This window comes from Trichosurus vulpecula, chromosome 4 (genome assembly GCF_011100635.1).
Source record: "Trichosurus vulpecula isolate mTriVul1 chromosome 4, mTriVul1.pri, whole genome shotgun sequence".
In the NCBI taxonomy this organism is placed as follows: Eukaryota; Metazoa; Chordata; class Mammalia; order Diprotodontia; family Phalangeridae; genus Trichosurus; species Trichosurus vulpecula.
In genome coordinates, this window is record NC_050576.1 from 302699300 (window position 1) to 302716770 (window position 17471).

The window sequence follows — 17471 nt, forward strand, 5'->3', positions numbered from 1 at the left end:
CACTTTACCATGGAATTACGTAGTTAGAAGGGACTTCCAAAGTCAAATTACACAGGAATCCACTCTACAACAGCCCTGTCAAGTGATCACCCAGCCTCTATCTGAAGACCTCCTTCCAGTGACAGGAGATGCACCACCTCCTAAGGTAACCCGTTCCATTTGGGGGTAGCTTTAACAATTAAGAAGTTTTTTTTGTTTTTCACATGGACCTTCAATACACCTCTCTGCAACTCCACCTAAGGCTCTTTGTTTGGTCCTCTGAAGCTGGGCAGAACAAGTCTACTCCCTTTTCTCCATGACAGCCCTTCAAATACAGGAGGACAGCTATCCTGTCTCTTACAAGTCTTCTCTTCTCCAGGTTAAACATTCCCAGTTCCCTCAACTGATCCTCATGAAAAATAGACAACAACAACAGGTAATGACTCCAATAATGGATCCAAAACCACAACATGGATAATCATTGCATATGTAACCATGAAACTGATTATAATTAGCACACCTAATTAATATTTGTAGACTTTCCTTTAAAATGTTGAAATATCCCAAACTCTTATTTTGTTAATAATATGTTGAGAGATCTACAGGCCGAAGACATCAAAAGCTTATGGTTCATGATCTTTGACTGCTAAAGGTGTCACAAAAGGATGATCAAATAAAAGGACATGTGGGGAGATTGAGGATTATTTTTCAATGACAAAAATGCAGCAACACGTATACCTTTGACATGAATTCCTCCAGCTGCTCTATAAACAGCTTGGTCTGCTGCTGAATAAACTGCTCACAAGCTGACTTCAGATGTCGGTCTACATCTTTTTTAGAGTCAAGATAGTGTTCTCTTATCTCGGGAGTACCCTTAAAAAGAAGACAACAATTTCCTTCTATTTTTATGTGCCTAGAAATCACACACATTTAAACGAATATAGTTTCCCCCCTCAAAATAAATAAGACTCCTCACCTCCAACAAGAACTCTATTAAGGCATTGTTGCTATTCAGCCTAAAAAATCTTGGAACGGTCATAGGGTTCAGGATTTTAAATGCTGCATCTGTGAAACAAAATTACCCATGCTATGAACATATAAGTTTTAGCTAGCACAGTTCCTGAAGAAAGATATGTCTTGCCATTTCAATGGATAATAAATACTACTCCTTAACACCAACCACAAAGGAAAAAAAAGCCAAGTTCAATTTAACCAACTCTACTTGAAGGATAAGGATGATATGGATATGAATAATGATTGTCTTTCTGTGTTTTTTTAAGTCCGAATTTTAAAATAACTACCAATTGCAACTTGATTATTTCCAAATGAAGAAAATGGGATAAATGCTGAGTATCTGATTAAAAACTTCATCAATGATACCTAAACTGTAATACAGCTGCCATATTATGACCTTTAGAGGAATTAATCTGTAGGGCAAAAATTGGTTTTTGTATGCTGATAAAGAAAAAAAAAACTACTTACCCATCTTCACAGCTACAGAGCCCTGGCTGGCACAAAAATTTATTCATTTGAAATTGAAGAGAACAAAATTGTGTGTCAGCCAGGGAAAAACACCATAAGGACATATTTAACCCTTAACCTCCAGACTAACTAGAATCTATTCAAAGCACTAAAGGTCTCATTGATGTTCAAATGCAATAAGCTGTAAGAGTTAGTTATAAGGAAGTCAGAGGCTTAAAAGATACGATAGTAGCATAAAAAGTAACAGAAAGAAAAGACTATTTCTTAGTTTAGCTTTGCCCAACTGGAAAAAAGCAAAGTTTCAAACATTTCTAACTGCAGTTTTTCAGGCACACAATAGCACTGTGTCTTTGACCCTTATCTCAATGAAAGAGAATCTCTAGTGGAGAAAGCACTCGGCACAAAACATTAGTAAGTAGCTCCTTGGTTCTACTTTTCTCCTTATTATAGTTTTTAGTTACTTAAAAGAATTCTTTCTACAGTAAATGAAGTCATATCAACTTGTGCTTTGAATGTCTAAGATTTATGAAAAATATGCCCCAAGCCAACTTCTGACAAAATGTAGGGATATTAATGTTTATTATACTTCAGCATTAATTACAGTTAATTATAATTCATCGTGCAAAACACCAGAAACAATTTACAGGCTAGAAAGAATGGAAGATTAATCAGAATAGTACAAATGTTAATCCTATACTTCACAATCCCATCAATTAAAATCCTTCACAGTAATAGCATTGTTAAAATACCTAATAATAAAAAGAAATAATTTTATCATCTAAATGATAAAATTGGTTTCAGTACGCAATGTGGATATCTGACAGAAATCTATGTAATCATAAAAGTAAAGAGAATCCAATCCAACAAACTATTAAGTACCTATTATGTTTAAGGCACTATTCTAGATGTTGGGGATCCAGAGGCAAAATTAAAAACAATCCCTGCCCTAACAGAGCTTATATTCTACTGAGGTGATACAATGCAAAGAGACTGGAGAGAGAACACTAACAACCTCGGGTCTAAAGAAAGATTCCTAATTACAAATGGCAGAGGTGAGGAGGGAGTGCTTTCAAGGAACAGGAGATATAATAACCTGTGCAAAGGCAAGCAGGTGGGAGACACTGCCCAGAACACCAAGTGCACAAAGGGGCACTAATATACAACAAACAGAAAGGCTGACTGAAATCAGATTAAGAAGGGCTTTAAATGATAAGCTAATGAGTTTATGTTATATCCTCTAGGCAATAGGAGTCAATGAAGTTTATTCTGGCATCAACAGACCTGTGCTTTAGGACATGGTCAGAGCTGTAATTTAGGAAATTATTTTGGCAGCTGCGTGAAGGATGGACTGGAGATGGGAAAGACTGGAAACCAGGAGTTTGATTAAGAGGCTATTTCGATTGTCTAGATAAATGTGATCAAGGCCTGAACCGTCGTGATGGGTGACCATGTGAGTAGAGAGAAAGTAAGAGAGACAGAAGGAGAAAGAGAGAAAAAGAGTTAGAGAGATAGAGAGATTTTACAGAGGGAGAAACAATAAAACTTGGCAACCGATTGGTTATTGAAGGTGGGATAGAGGGCAAAATCAAGAATGCCTCCAAACCTACAAACTTAGGTGAATGTTAAGATGGTATGCTTAAGAGAAGTGGGGGAATTTAGAGAAAGGACGCATTTAGAGGAGAGCGCCATTCTGGACATGCTGAATACAAAAAATATGAACACGAGTTTGTTCTCCCACACCTACAATACTTGAAACGAAGGGCACCCATTGTATCAGAAAGTAAGCCATTTAGGGACAAAAGGAAATATAATAGAACTTTCAATAAATAGCTCTTTGTAATAAAGATTTAGCAATACAACAGATCAAATCAAATGCCAAAAATGTAAGTAGAATCCCCATATCAGGGTTTAATCCCTTAACCTCAACCTCCCGCCTTTTCTCACCAGATGATCTTACCTCCTCTTTACTAAGATGGAAGCCAATGTCAATTTCTTCAATGTTTATTTATATTTCTACTATGCGTAAGGAACTATGCTATGAACCATGAATATAAAGGAAGAAACAACATGGTCCCTGTTCTCAAGGAGTTTATGCTCCAATGGATAGAAAGACACATGTAACTTTCAGACTACTATCCATTTCACCAGAGGTATCCAACTTGAGGTCTGAACCAGATTAAAACGTAACTGGTAAATGTTTAATAAAATACAATGAAACACAGACAATGTTAATTTGTGGTTTTCTAAGTCAATGTGAGGTCTGCAGGGATCCATTTCTACTTGAGTTTGACATTCTACATGTTCTACACTCTACCCAAACCAGAGATTCTATATGTTTTTCATAAATCTCCACTTGCAAGCCTTCATTCATAACTAATTCCTCACACCTAGAAAGGGTTCTTCTCACACTTTCAATTTTTACCTTTTGACATCTCATCCCCATCCTTCAACATCTACCTCCCTTGCCATCTCATCAAGAATTGCCTTCCCAAATCTTCCCAGTTACAAGTAATCTTCCCTCTGACCTCTTACAGCACTCTGTATCTGTTTCATGTCCTATCATATTCTGTGTAATTACTGTGTATCTGTCAAACAGTATTGCACACTTCTATGTGTGCTATATCTCTTTGCTAGATTTTAGCTGAAGGTAGGCATCTTATCAAAATCAGCTTTATGTATCTGCCCTACGGCCTGGAAATTTTTGGTAATTGAAGAATGAATTACTGAATGCATGAATGACTACCCAATCCTCTGATAACAGAATTAAAGCTATCTGCAAACGTTCTGCACTGTCTCTTAAGATTCCAAGTCCCCCAAAATTGTGCCTCTTTAAGCAGAAGCCGGAAGACCCCTTGTCAGGGACGCTGTAGGAGATATTCCTAGTCACACAACAATTGAATTATGAGTTTCCAGGTTTTTTCCAACTAAGCTTCTTTAACTATCTTTACTCCCTACCTCAAAACTCTCTATCTTCACCTATTGCTCCTTCCTTCCCATCTCAGAGGAAGGGCTGGGCTTCTTTGCTGAGGCTAACTGTTCTACTTATGCCCAGAAGCAGCCAGGTGGCTCAGGGAATAGAGCACTAGGCTTAGAGTAAAGGAGATCTAAGTTCAAATCAAGATTCAAACACTAACTGGGTCACTTCACCTCTGCTGCCTCAGTGTCCTCAGCTGTAAAGTGGGACAATAATAGCATCTATCTCACAGGGTTTTGGGAACAAGCGAGATGATATTTATAAAGCATTTAGTATACTGCCTGGCACAAAGTAGGTACTTTATAAATGCTTATTCACATGCCTCCTCTTCCCTGCCCTTGATCTCAATTCTGTCTCTCATAGAGCCCTGCTCTATTAACTTGTATCTGGCACTTCTATCAAGGGCTTAAAAAAAGTTTGTTGAGGAGTATAGGTAAGCTGGTAAAAAAAAAAAGGCTTTATTTCTCAACTTAAATAATTTGCTATCCAAAGAACTTAAATAAGCTGAAACTATAAATATTATTGTGTGAAGAAAGTTTAAACTGAGAGGTTATTAGAGAAATTTGTGGTATACCCTTAGCCTAACTCCACAAACCACTGCTTGATTGTATTGTTCCACAAAAACTGCTGGATTAATAGATTCTGACCCAGCATGACATTGTTCCTGCTAACTACTGAACAGAAGGCTAGCTCTACAGAATGGAATATACTTGTCGGAGCACTTTCAGATACATCATCTCATTTCGGATTCTTAATCTCATTGGACCTTTACAACAATATTATGAGTCACACAGCACTACTATTAGCATCATCCCTATTTTAGAGAAGAGGAAAAGCTCAGAAAGGCTTGCCCAGGACAGGTGCTCCCTCCACTGCCTCAGACCACCTCCCTAGATTTCCACTATAGTGACTAGCTGATCAATTCAGTCAAATCAGCCAAACCATCTCTTTGGTATTGCATAGAACAATAAAATGAGAGCTTTCCCTCCATTTTCAACAGGTTATGTTGGCATCAAATAAATAGAAACGGTCTGATGCTGTTCCTTTCTAAGAAGATGTTACAGCATATGAGAAGCATTTAGAATGTCTGCAGCCCAGACGAGAACAAGCAGGTAATATATTCAGCAAGCATGCGAAAACATTGCAGATGAACATAAAATAAACCTAGATCCTATGTTGACATATCTGGACAGGTTAAATCTGCCCAATTATGCCAGCTAGGACAATGAAGTACCTCTAGTTTTCTTAAGGTCCAGGGAAATTTCCTTAATGGTGAATTCAGTGTGGAATGGAGCAATTTGTTCACGAAGAATCAAAAGATGCTTAATTAAGAAAAGCTGTCCATCAATCTGGGTCTAAATTGAAAGGGGGGAAATAAATAATACCATAGGTTAAGCAGAAATACAAAAGCAGAGATCACATGTAGGTGACTATAAACAAAAGTATGCATTTTAATAAATGTTATTGCCACCTAGATTTGGAGCCCTTAGCCTAAAACCTTATAGTTTTATAGTATCTCTATGACTCCCTAAACTCTCTCTCTCTATCAAAAATCTTGTCCTCAAATTCTTATTGAAATCTACACTGCTTAAGTTCTTCTAATCTAATAACAGGAAAAGAAGTCTGTTAAAAACAAAAAATTACCTTCCTGATCAAAAAGGAATGAAATGAGAAATTTAAAGAGAACCATCAGCTTTATTTTAAATTTATACTTTAAATGCAGCTGAGACATGGCATACGTGTATGTTTGTGTGTGCACAAATGTGTGTTTATGTGTATATATGTATATACATGCCTACATACGTGTACACACACACACACACACACACACTCTCTATTCCCTACCCAGCCAACTCTCAGCATGAATTTGGAAACAGAGAAGGTGATTAGGGAGACAAGATATCTTTCCAGTTTCTCTTGTCAGACCTCTGCAACAATATTTCTCTTTATTTTGTTTGAAGTGTTGTCTAGTCCTACACAGGAGCAGCTCCCTAAGTATAAAAAGAAAAACCCCACTTTGGATTATCCTTTCATGTCACTGTGCTTTTCCAAATAACTAAAAGCTTCCTTGAAGTTCCTTGCACCCCTTCCTTTACCTAGTCACTGAGTTTTGTAATTCAATTTCACTTTCAAAGCACAGACCAGATTCTTCAGTGATACATAACGTACTCTGCTTTTTATGTAAAGGGAGCCTATATACTACTGTTGCTAATCAAGTAGGAATGTGAAATTTGGGAGTTAATTGCTAATGAAACAACGTAACAGAAAAAGTTTATTATTCTTCCTTTATAAGCAATTAGTTTAACTTTTCATGGCTTAAAGTAAAAAAAAAAATTATCAACTTCTCCTCCCCCATTCCACAGACATTTTCAGCACAAAACAAGTTAAGATCCTGTGTGTTTTCTTTTACACAATGTCAAGTAAACAGGAAATCTATCAACCATGAAGCATCCGTTCATTAAGTTTGGTACATGCCAGATATTATTCTAAGCACTGGAAATGATGGGTTTATTTCTTTAAAATTTGCTCCCTTTTAAAAGTAATTCTTCTTAAGATGAAACTTAGGGAATTTAAAAGCATATTTTACAAAGCTGATGCGGTCCAATGTATAGAAAATGGTGGCATATTTGCTTTCTCAAACAGATTTTGAGAGTTACTTCATAAGCAAAAAATAATATACAAGGATAAGAACTCCTTTTTTTAAAAAAAGGAAAAAGTTTAAGACTATCATAAACTACTTTTATAAAGTCATGTTTTTAAAGGTTGAGATACCAAAAGGCACATGACATTTCAGTCATGAAAATAAAAAAGTTAGTGCTCATCCACTTAAGTCCCTTACATTAGAAACATGGAGCAGAGCTACACGGCAATGGTATACATAAGCTTAAGCTATGCATGAGCTTAAAATGCGGAAAAGAGAAAACTCAAGGTCTCTCTTCTGCCTCTAGTAACAGGCCTGTGGTAGAGACAGCCAGTGTCACTTATATCCTACTAATTAGGACAGAAAAAATATGAATGGTTCCAACTGAAGATATAAATTGTCTAAATCTTAACTGTCTGTCTAAAAACCTATCCTCTATCCTCTCCTGGTACACTTGCCAAAATCTTAACCCCCAGTTCCCTAACATAGAAAGGTGGGAATGAACATACATGGAAGCCGACAGGGCTGGTCTAACATGTCCAACATTTTGGGGGAGGGGCAATACTACTTTTTGCTGACATGAAACCTCAAAAATGTCAGGTCTGGAATCAAGGTAGAAGCAGATGCTCGTAAGGATGGGAAGGGTTTGTGAAAGGGAGCCATGGGTACAAAGAGGGAAGAGAATCACTATGGTTCCTTCCCTACACACTTGAGATAACAGGGATAGGCCAGAGTGGAAATGACAGCCACACATCCCTGACTTGCTGGAAATGTCCCAGGAACAAAGGAGAAGTAGGGAAGAGCAAGGGTGGCACCCTGTTAAGAAAGACTACTCCAATATTGTAGAGAACAATCCTTAACTAACCCCAGGAGAAAACCCAGAGTAAACTGAAAAAGTTTAAATGCCCCATTCAGCTTTCTAAAATAACTACTGCTCCATAAAAGCTAGCCATGGACGAGAGTAAGGCAGAACTTTCCCAGTCCCATTTCCCCGATGGCCAGATGTAAACAGAAGCTTCCATACTATGGGATTTATAACATTCAAAGAAAGTGGGCAAGTGATTAGTACTCAAGCTAATTACACTTTGAAAAAGAAATCTTTGCAAATAAAAAGAAAAGGCAGCTATTTCTAATGTATACTATCACTATCAATACCCAATTAGTCTTGAATTTTCAAAAATGAATCCTACTGTTTTAGCCAAGAGAATTCTGGTAATGTACCACCCTCATAGAGCAGGCTCTCTTCATCCTGCTCCTTAACACCAAGGTTACATGTCTATGGCAGCATAGTCTGACTTGGGACTAAAATTCTGCAGTCAGATGACTTGTAGCTTCTGTCTCTGCACATGAGCGTGTAATGTTCCACAATACCATTAAGGACCACAAATTTTCATCTAACACTTTTTATCAAACCTTATTTTTGGAGATTGAATCTGAAGCTCCCAGTAATGACTGAATGCAAGCTGACAATGCTTCCTGGGATAATCCTTGGAACACTGCCCTCTGGTGGAGTAAAAAAAAAGTCTTTAAGTATTGATACAACATTTAAAAATAGGAAAATATAAGATGGTGTTAAAAAAAAAAAACACCTTTCCTCTAGCACCTGATTTTTAAAATGAGTGCCAAGAATGAGACATATGAGTACAAATGACAAAGATTCTGGGCTCAAGTTCCCCCCTCTGCTATATTCTAGCTATGAGCTCTTGGGCATCTCTGGGTTTCTATTTCCTTTTCCAATAAATGAAGGAATTTAATTATCTGATTAAGTCCCTCCAACTCTATCAGTCTGATTCTGTAGTGTGTAACATTTAATAAATGCTATATTCTATTGCATAGTACCGTTTGTTCCAATTAACAAAGAGCATACACATCTATCCTGGAATAAAATCCCTGAATTGATTCCATACTCAAATCAAACTTGACTTAAGGAATGACTTGAGTAATCATTCAAGTCATGAGTCATTTTCTAAGTCTCTCACTGGTGTCTCTTGCAAGCACTCAGCTAGAAAGAAGGGGTGATGGTGATGTGAGGAGAAGGAAGGAAATCAGGGGTCCCTGCAGCTAATGAGAGCCACAAGCTCTAATCTACTCCTAGAGAGAGAATTCTCTGCCCATTCTTCAAGCAAAGATTTCTACCACTCAGCTTCCCTCCACTCTCTGACCTCCAGTGATCAGGCATCTTTTATTTCCACAAATGAATATGTAAAAGCAGCTGTGTGGATTGCAATGCAAAATACCTGATGTTCAACTTTGTCAATAACCATACCTAACATCCCTTTTCTGACTCTTTCCTCCTTCCCTATCACAGAAGCTGGGTAAAGATGGAAACAGCAAAGCCTCTCATTGGAAAGGATCCTCAGCAAGAAACCTAGGCACCTCTAACACAGTAGAGATGATCTGATTCCAGTTCCAGAAAGTCCCAGAAGCTAGAATGTGACTGACATTGACGTCAACACATATAACTATAAATTTAAATATATAAATGCTATTAAAACATTTTATATTCAGGGGCAGTTAGGTGGCACAGTGAGTAGAGCACCACCCTGGAATCAGAAGGACCCGAGTTCAAATCCAACCTCAGACACTTGACACATGTACTAGCTGTGTGACCTTGGGCAAGTCACTTAACCCCAATTGCCCTGCCCCCCCCCCAAAAAAAACCCTTAAAATACTTTATATTTTTAAAAATTATTGCTGTTTTGTAGAGTACAGCATTAAATAAAATGAATCTTGAAGAAAATTGCAATCAGTTCATTAAACAGAATTTTTTAAAATAAGTCAGCAGCCTGCAAAAATATGTAACTAAACCATCCACTCATTTCTGAGTACTGAACAATTTGGGAGTTTTAAAAGATATACCTGTTGAAAAAACTGATTCAAGGTGAGTACCATTTGGATCTAAATCAGTAGCATTATTTCTAACTATTTAAATCTGATACATGAGTCTGAAAAAGTCTCTTTTATATGAATTTTTGTTACTATAAATATACAGAGTTGAAAAGAAACAAAAGCTATAGAAAGAATTCAAAAGACTTAGATTCTAACACTGGTTCTGTTAACTAGTTATGTAACTTTGGGCAGGTCTCAATACAGATTTTGGTTTCCTCATCTATAAAATGAAAAAGTTGAGAAGAAAACTAAATGGCTCTCCTCATCCCAATACCCTAGGATGTTATGATACTGACAAAATATTGCTCTAAGCTCTGAGAACAAAGTTTAAAATTTAAAATTCAGTTATTTCAAATGGCAGAAAACATGAAATATAAAGAAATTAAAGTTCCCATACGTACATCTATGCATCTGTATAGTTTAGAGAGACACACAAGAGTTCTTCGAACAGTGGGATACCACATTCCATGAAGATCCGCTGGTGAAATTGTGGCCTGCGGTCTAGGATTAAGAGATTCTCCTGTGCCTAAGGATCAAATATAAAACAGCCACTCAAATTTCTTAATTGTGGACGTCTGTCTTAGAAGAATCACATAATAAGGCACTTACTTAAGGCACTTAAGGGATCTTCATTTGTTCTCAGGCTAATAGGAAATGTAAATTGTAACAAAGCTTCATTTTTAATCAGGGAATGGCAAATCATGTCAATATTAACATATTAAAATGAAACATTCATGGAAACATACAAGATTCATGATAAATACACTGCCCACAAATTGTCCCTACCTTCTAAACACTTTTCTCCCCAAAAGTACACTGATAATTAATGAGTTCAACTGTCTTAGTGAGTCACTCTTCATAAATTATCATTTGCCATAGGCCAGTATCTATTTTCAAAGCTGAATAACAGTTAGGACCATACATAGGTAACATGAGTCTCAACATGCAAAAAGATGGCAGGGAAGGGTACAATAAGGAACACTTTTTAATGTCCCCAAATTCTGTTTTCCAAGGTATTCAAGTATTGACTTTTATCTAAGTCACTAGTTACTTGCTGATAACAAAATCACTAGGAAGTTTGGAGTTGGCAGTAATACAGAGGCAAATGCAATTTTAAGGCGGGGGGGGGGGAACGCAGCACAATCTTTAAACTCGTCTTCAGCTCACAAAGGCCTTTTCCTAAGCTCTGCTGAAAAGGTCCATGTACACATAAACAAATGGACAAGTAATGGACAATTTTTGAAAATAAAAAAGAGACAACAGAATGGAAACAACAGTATACTGTTATGATAATATATTTTTAAAAGTTATTACATTTATTCAACAGCATTTATTAAACACCTACTATGACCCCACACTGTGTTAGGCAATGAAACTATAAAGAAAAAACAAAATTAGTCCCTGCCCTGACATTCCACAGAGGAACAAAAACAATCTATACACAGATAAGTAAACACAAAACATAAACAACATAGCATGAGGTAATGTAAAGACCCTGACAACTGGGGAACAGAGGAAAGGCCCTGTGAGCCAAGCCTTGCCAGGGATACTGAGAAAGGAGGCTGAGAAACTTAGGCTGTATTGATCCTATTGCTAATCTCATAGAAAGGCATTGGTTTCGTAAAATTCACAACACACAGCAAGGCTTTTCCTTGGCTACTGGGATATCTGATCCTTCTGAACAAACACAGCATGTCACTAATCACAATAACTTCAAATTTTATAGCTCTTCTTAAAGTCACTCTGAAATATCATTTTCCCAACTCAGGCTGAATAATGCTACTGAAAGGTGAGAAAAATTCTAGGAAAATTCTTGAGTGGTGCATGTTTAGAAGATCACATGCTGTAAGTAATATTTATGTGTTAATTCTGATTCAAGCAGAATCACCTCCTCAAAACAAAGCACAGAAAACAGCAAAACGAAGGTTTGTTGAAGTGACTACAAAAATAATTTCAGTTAGCTGTCAGTCTCATTGTGTACTGATGTGCTTCTCAATTTAGTGTGTGGTTAATGGGGCTGGGCTCAGAGCACTGCAGAGCAGTCGAGGATGATGCCCAGCTGCTACCCCTGCCCCTTATCTCTCTGATACACTCAAGCAGTAACAGTAATAATTAGGATGCTGAGGTTTAAAGCCAGGCTCTTCCCATGACATCATGCTGCCGCTGCTCATCTTCCTCACTCTACTATAGACAGAGAAGCCGACAAATATGTTTCCAGACATACCGGGTTTATTTAGGCGGTTAGACTGTGTGTCTTCTAACCGAACATCTGAAAATGAGGCTTCTGAGGGTACCTTCTTTTGTTCATCTTTTAAACTCTGTGCAATTTGCTGCAGAAAAAAACAAAGGAATACACCATTAAAACGGTGCTTTTGGTAAAGCTCAGTCTGTTTTGTTACTAAAAAGTACAGTTTCCAATTTTAAGTTTCTAAACTGAACATGTAAATTTGAAACACAGTAAAATTTTAAAAGTGTACTCCATGAAGAAGATTTTATCCAATGAATAGAGGTGATCATAAAAAACAGATAAATAAAAAGTTTTTGTATTGTCAAGTGGGGAAAATATTTGCAACAAATAATCATTAATCAAAGATTGATAGCTAAGATAGATTAAGAGATCAACCCAAAAGCTAAGAGCAATTCCCCAGCAGATAAGCGACCAAAGGATAAGAAGTTTTCAAAAGAATTGCAAACCATTAATAATATATGAAAGGCTGATCCAAATCATAATAACAAGAGACATGCAAGTCAAAACAACTCAGAGGTTACCCAACAAATTAGCAAAAGAAGCCCAAAACAAAAAGAAGTTGATATTAGAATGGCTGTGGGGGAAAAAAGCACAGTAACAATATTCTGCGGATGGAACTGTGAACTGATCCAACCATTCTAAATAACAATGTGAAATAATGCAAGAAAAACGACTAAACTGTTTATACCCTTTGGCTCAGCAAATCCACTCAAGGGCAAACACTCTACTGAAGGAATAAAAATACAATATATGCCAAAATATTCATAGCAGAACTATTTTTGAAAGCAAAGAACTGAAAACAAAGATCGGTATACCGTAACTGGGGAACAAGTGGAAGAAAAACTGTTGTACATGAATAAAATGGGATAAAAGTGTGCCACAAGAAATGATCTATATGAAAAATTCAGAAAAATATGGTAAGATTTGTATGAACTGATTTTAAGTGAAGTAAGCAGAACCAAAAAGACAATATACACGATGACTAGAATAATGTAAATGAAAAGATTTAAAAGAAATTGAAATTCTGAGTAACTGCAAAACCTAAATAAAGTTCTCAGAAAACAGGTAATGAACAATACCCTTCCCTACTTCTTCACAGAAAAGACCTGTGGCTACTTGGGAAGAATGTTGCCCACACTGTCAGATGTGATTATTGGGTACTTCTGCTTGTTATTTGTTACAAAATAGGGTTCAAATTGAAAGCGCAGAATGGGCATTTCAATCAATAAATACTTATTAAACTCCTACTATGTGCCAGACAATGCTATAAGCCCTGGGATAAGAGCAAAAGACAGTCTTGCTCTCAAGGAGCTTACAGTCTAATGGGGGAGAGATAACAACAAAACAAGTCTATACAAAGCAAGCTATAGATAGGATAAAAATATATGAGATAACTAAAGGAAGCACTGAAATTAAGAGGGGTTAGGGAAGGCTTCCTGTAGAAGGAAAGATTTTTAGCTGGGACATAAAGGAAGGCAGAGAGGTCAGTAATCAGAGCAAAGGAGGGAGAACATTCCAGAGACTGGGGACAGTCAGAGAAAATACCTGGAGCTGAGAGATGGAATGTCTTGTTTGTGGAATAGCCGGAAAGCCAGCATCACTAGCTCAAAGTGTTCAGTAGTAAGGCCTAAGAAGACCAGAAACGTAGGAGGGAGCTAGATTATAAAGCACTTTCAATGCCAAACAAAGTACTGTGCATTTGTTCCTGGGGGCAATAGGCAGCTGCTGGAGCTTATTGGGGGGGGGGGGGAGGGGGAGGAGCAGATGATGACAAATGATCAGACTCGAATTTGATGAAAATCATTTTGGTGGCTCAATGGAGGATAGTATGAAGTGGGGAGACACTTAAAGCAAGCAGACCCACCAGCAGGCTATTGTAATAGACCAGGCATGACACAATGAGGGCCTGAACCAGAGTGCTGGCAGTGTAAGAGGACAGTAAGAGACATATTTGAGAGACTTTACAAAGGTGAAATCCATAGGTCTTAGAATCACCTTGGATATGGGGGGTGGGGAGGGGGAAGAGGGATAGAGTGTCAGTGTCAGTTGTGAGTCTGGGGGACTGGGAGGATGGTGTTGCCCTCTACAGTAATAGGGAAGGTAGATGGCAGGGAGGATTTGGGGGAAGGACTGAGCTCTGTTTTGGACACATGGAGTGTAAGATGTCTACTGGACATCCAGCTCGAGATGGCAAAAAGGCAGACAGAGATGGGAAGCTGGAGGTCAGCAGACAGATTGGGACAAGTAAGATAGATCTGAGAATCATCAGCATAGAGATGGTAATTAAATCCATGGAAACTGATGAGAATACCAAGTGAAGTAGTATAAGGGGAGAAAAGGAGGGCCCAGAACAGAGCACTGAGAGACACCTACAGTTACAGGATATGATCTGGAGGATCTAGCAAAGGAGACAGAGGAGTGGTCAGAGAGGTAGGAGGAAAACTAGGAGAGACTGGTATCCTGAAAACCTAGAGCAAAAAGAATATCGAGCAGGAGAGAGTGATCGAGAGTGTCAGTGACTGCAGAGAAGTCAAGGTGAATGAGATCTGAAAAGGCCACTACGTTTGGCAACTAAGAAATCATTAGCAATTTTGGTGCATTAGCAGTCTTGGTGCAATGACAAGGTTGGAAGCCAGGCTGAAAAGGCTTAAGAAGAGAAAGTAGAAGCACCTATTGTGATTAAAAAGAAAAAGCAAACAAACTTTATTTTTAAAATAAGAGTATGGATGGCTGAACACACCCACCACAGGAAACACAGACCAAACTTATTCTCCTGAAGGTGGAATACCTTAAACCACAAATTCTACTAATAGAGCCAGCCCAACATACTAAACATGATCACTAAATAGATGAAAGTACAAGTTCATCACATTTTCACAAGGAAAGAAAAACACAGTAAGTTCAGTGCCTAGCTCATAGCAGGTGTACAAAATCTTTATTCTACGAAACCCTTCTTGATCTCCTAAATGCTAGTGACCTCCTTCCCAATACTACCCTGTATTTATTCTGTATACGTACATAAAGTCTCCTCCTATAGAATGGAAGGTCCTTGAGGACAGAGACTGTTTTGATTTTGTCTTTGTAACCCTGGTGTCTTACACAGTACTGGCAGAGAATAAGCAATAAATGATGATCGACTGAATAAGTAAATGGGTTTCAAGGTACTTTCACATATGCCATCTCCCACCTGATCCAGTAATAACACTGTACAACAAATAAATCACATATGTTATTGGCAAGGCAGAATGACACAGTGGGAGAGAACACTGGACAAGGACTAAAATCTCACTTAGACTTCAAGTACTGAACCTAATCTGCGTATCACCCCTAACACCACCACCAAGTCTGGTACTGCACTAAAACACAACCTTAACTGGCACTCTTAACACCTATAATATAATTATAAATAATGTTCACAATAACCTTAAAGCACTACAAGACCCTGACCTAGTCTGAAAATCTGTGAGCTGTATACGGCATTTATGGTATGGTATTTCTCCACAAAATAGTATCTGCCAAATATGCAATTCAATTCAACAAACATTTACTTGGCAACTGTGATGTTCAGAGCATTGTATCAGGAAGATAGGAATCACCAAATTTAGATAAGATACAATCCTCTGGGATTTCAGGCGTAGTGATATGATAGTACATCCAAGCAGCACCAAAATCATTAGAACATGCAATGAGAAGCCTAAGTGTTTGATTAAAGCAATACAAAACTATTGTCGCTCATTGCTCAATTCTCAATGCCAAAGTTACAAACAAAAATAGCTCTAAAAGGGAAAAGAACCTAACTAGTAAAGTGAAAGGTGAATGGAAATCCTGACCAGGGCTTCCTGTCCTCCATCTCCATAAAAGGCCTCTAGCTCCCCTTCATATTATTCAATATAATTTTAAGCACCCTGACTTTCCTTCTCAAAATCTACAAATGAAACACTCGTCTACTACAGGGGTTATTCATCTCTTACGCTATAGATATGTTTTCTTCTATTATTTTTCCTAAGTTGAAAGGGCCTGTTCAAAAGATGTTATTAAGGGCACATTTGAAGATGTTTTCTCAAAAAAATTTCATTTTCAGATAACATTTTAGTGGGCTATTTCTCTACATGTTCAGTGTCATTTAAAAACTACATGGGCGTTGGAGTTAAACAGCTTTTAGAAAGTCTCTATAAGCAAATTCCCTTCAGAGTGAGGAATACATTCAGGTTCTGGAGATTTCTTTTCTCCCCTCAGTTCAAATTCTAGAAAGTTATATTCTTGTAATTATGCTAAACATACAACATTCACACCCAAATTTGGCTTTTTTTTTTCAGACTTAGCCATAACTTACAAAAATAATTCCCTCTACTATATTGTAGTAAAACTTGAGAAATCTTCCCAATTTGATTGGCCTACTACACTCCTCTTACATGAGCACTCGGCTCTATTCAGCAGACTTATTACTGCCTCTCTTCTCTTGCAGTAGAGCTCCTCAAAACCAGAAGACCTTCCTTCCAAACCATCCAAATCCGACTCTATGGCTCTACCTCCAAGCCAGCTTTCAAACTAATGCTAATTAACAAAGGAATAAAAGAAGCTTCTTGATTTTCACAAAGGTTCTAGAGAAAAACACGGAAATCACCATTCCCCTCCAGCTTTATTTCTGACTCTTGGACTTCACGACCTTCTTTTCCCCTGACTCAGCTGCTGCCTTCCTACTCTAGAAATTCCCTCCCTCACTGTGGCCTTCTCTCCCCAAAGACCCCTCCCCAGGGCCCTGGCCATCATCAATCACTCCTCTCCCAGCTCCACTTTCCAGGCTTCAGACTTCTCCAGTACACACCAATCCCAACTCAACTCCTTTTTATGTCATTTCATTAGAACTTAAGTTCCCTGAGGGCAGGGACTGTCTTTCCTTTCACTTGTGTTGGTGTCCCCAGTGCTTAGCATAATACCTAGCACAAACACTAAATAAATGCTTGTTGATTTGTGCTCTGTACAGATAATGGAAAATACCGAAGAAATAGTCGCCTTTGAACAATACTCTAGTTCAATTTAAAACCAGCAAAAGCCCATTAGGGACTTTTTAGTGGCTATTTTTATAATAAGTTTCAAAAATTTTAACTAGAATCACATTAAATTCAATGATGATAAGAAACAACTGTTAACCTAGTAAAAATTACATTCACCAAAAATTATCCTAATTTCCAAACAAAATGATTTGAATGCTATTGCTTTCAATAACAGTATGTTTCTTTTTTTGTTTAACCAAACTT

The 17471-nt window shown here is 37.6% G+C and overlaps 1 protein-coding gene across 1 annotated transcript in view; it reads right to left on the bottom strand.

Moving 5' to 3' along the window:
• Positions 1–17471, bottom strand: part of COG3 (component of oligomeric golgi complex 3) — a 66107-nt gene that overhangs the window by 18830 nt on the left and 29806 nt on the right. The window contains exons 14-19 of the mRNA XM_036756351.1: positions 12190–12295; positions 10367–10491; positions 8490–8579; positions 5670–5790; positions 956–1044; positions 718–852 (exon numbers count right to left, since the gene is read on the bottom strand). Of these exons, the coding sequence (XP_036612246.1) occupies positions 718–852; positions 956–1044; positions 5670–5790; positions 8490–8579; positions 10367–10491; positions 12190–12295 (666 nt within the window). The remainder of the gene's footprint in view (positions 1–717; positions 853–955; positions 1045–5669; positions 5791–8489; positions 8580–10366; positions 10492–12189; positions 12296–17471) is intronic.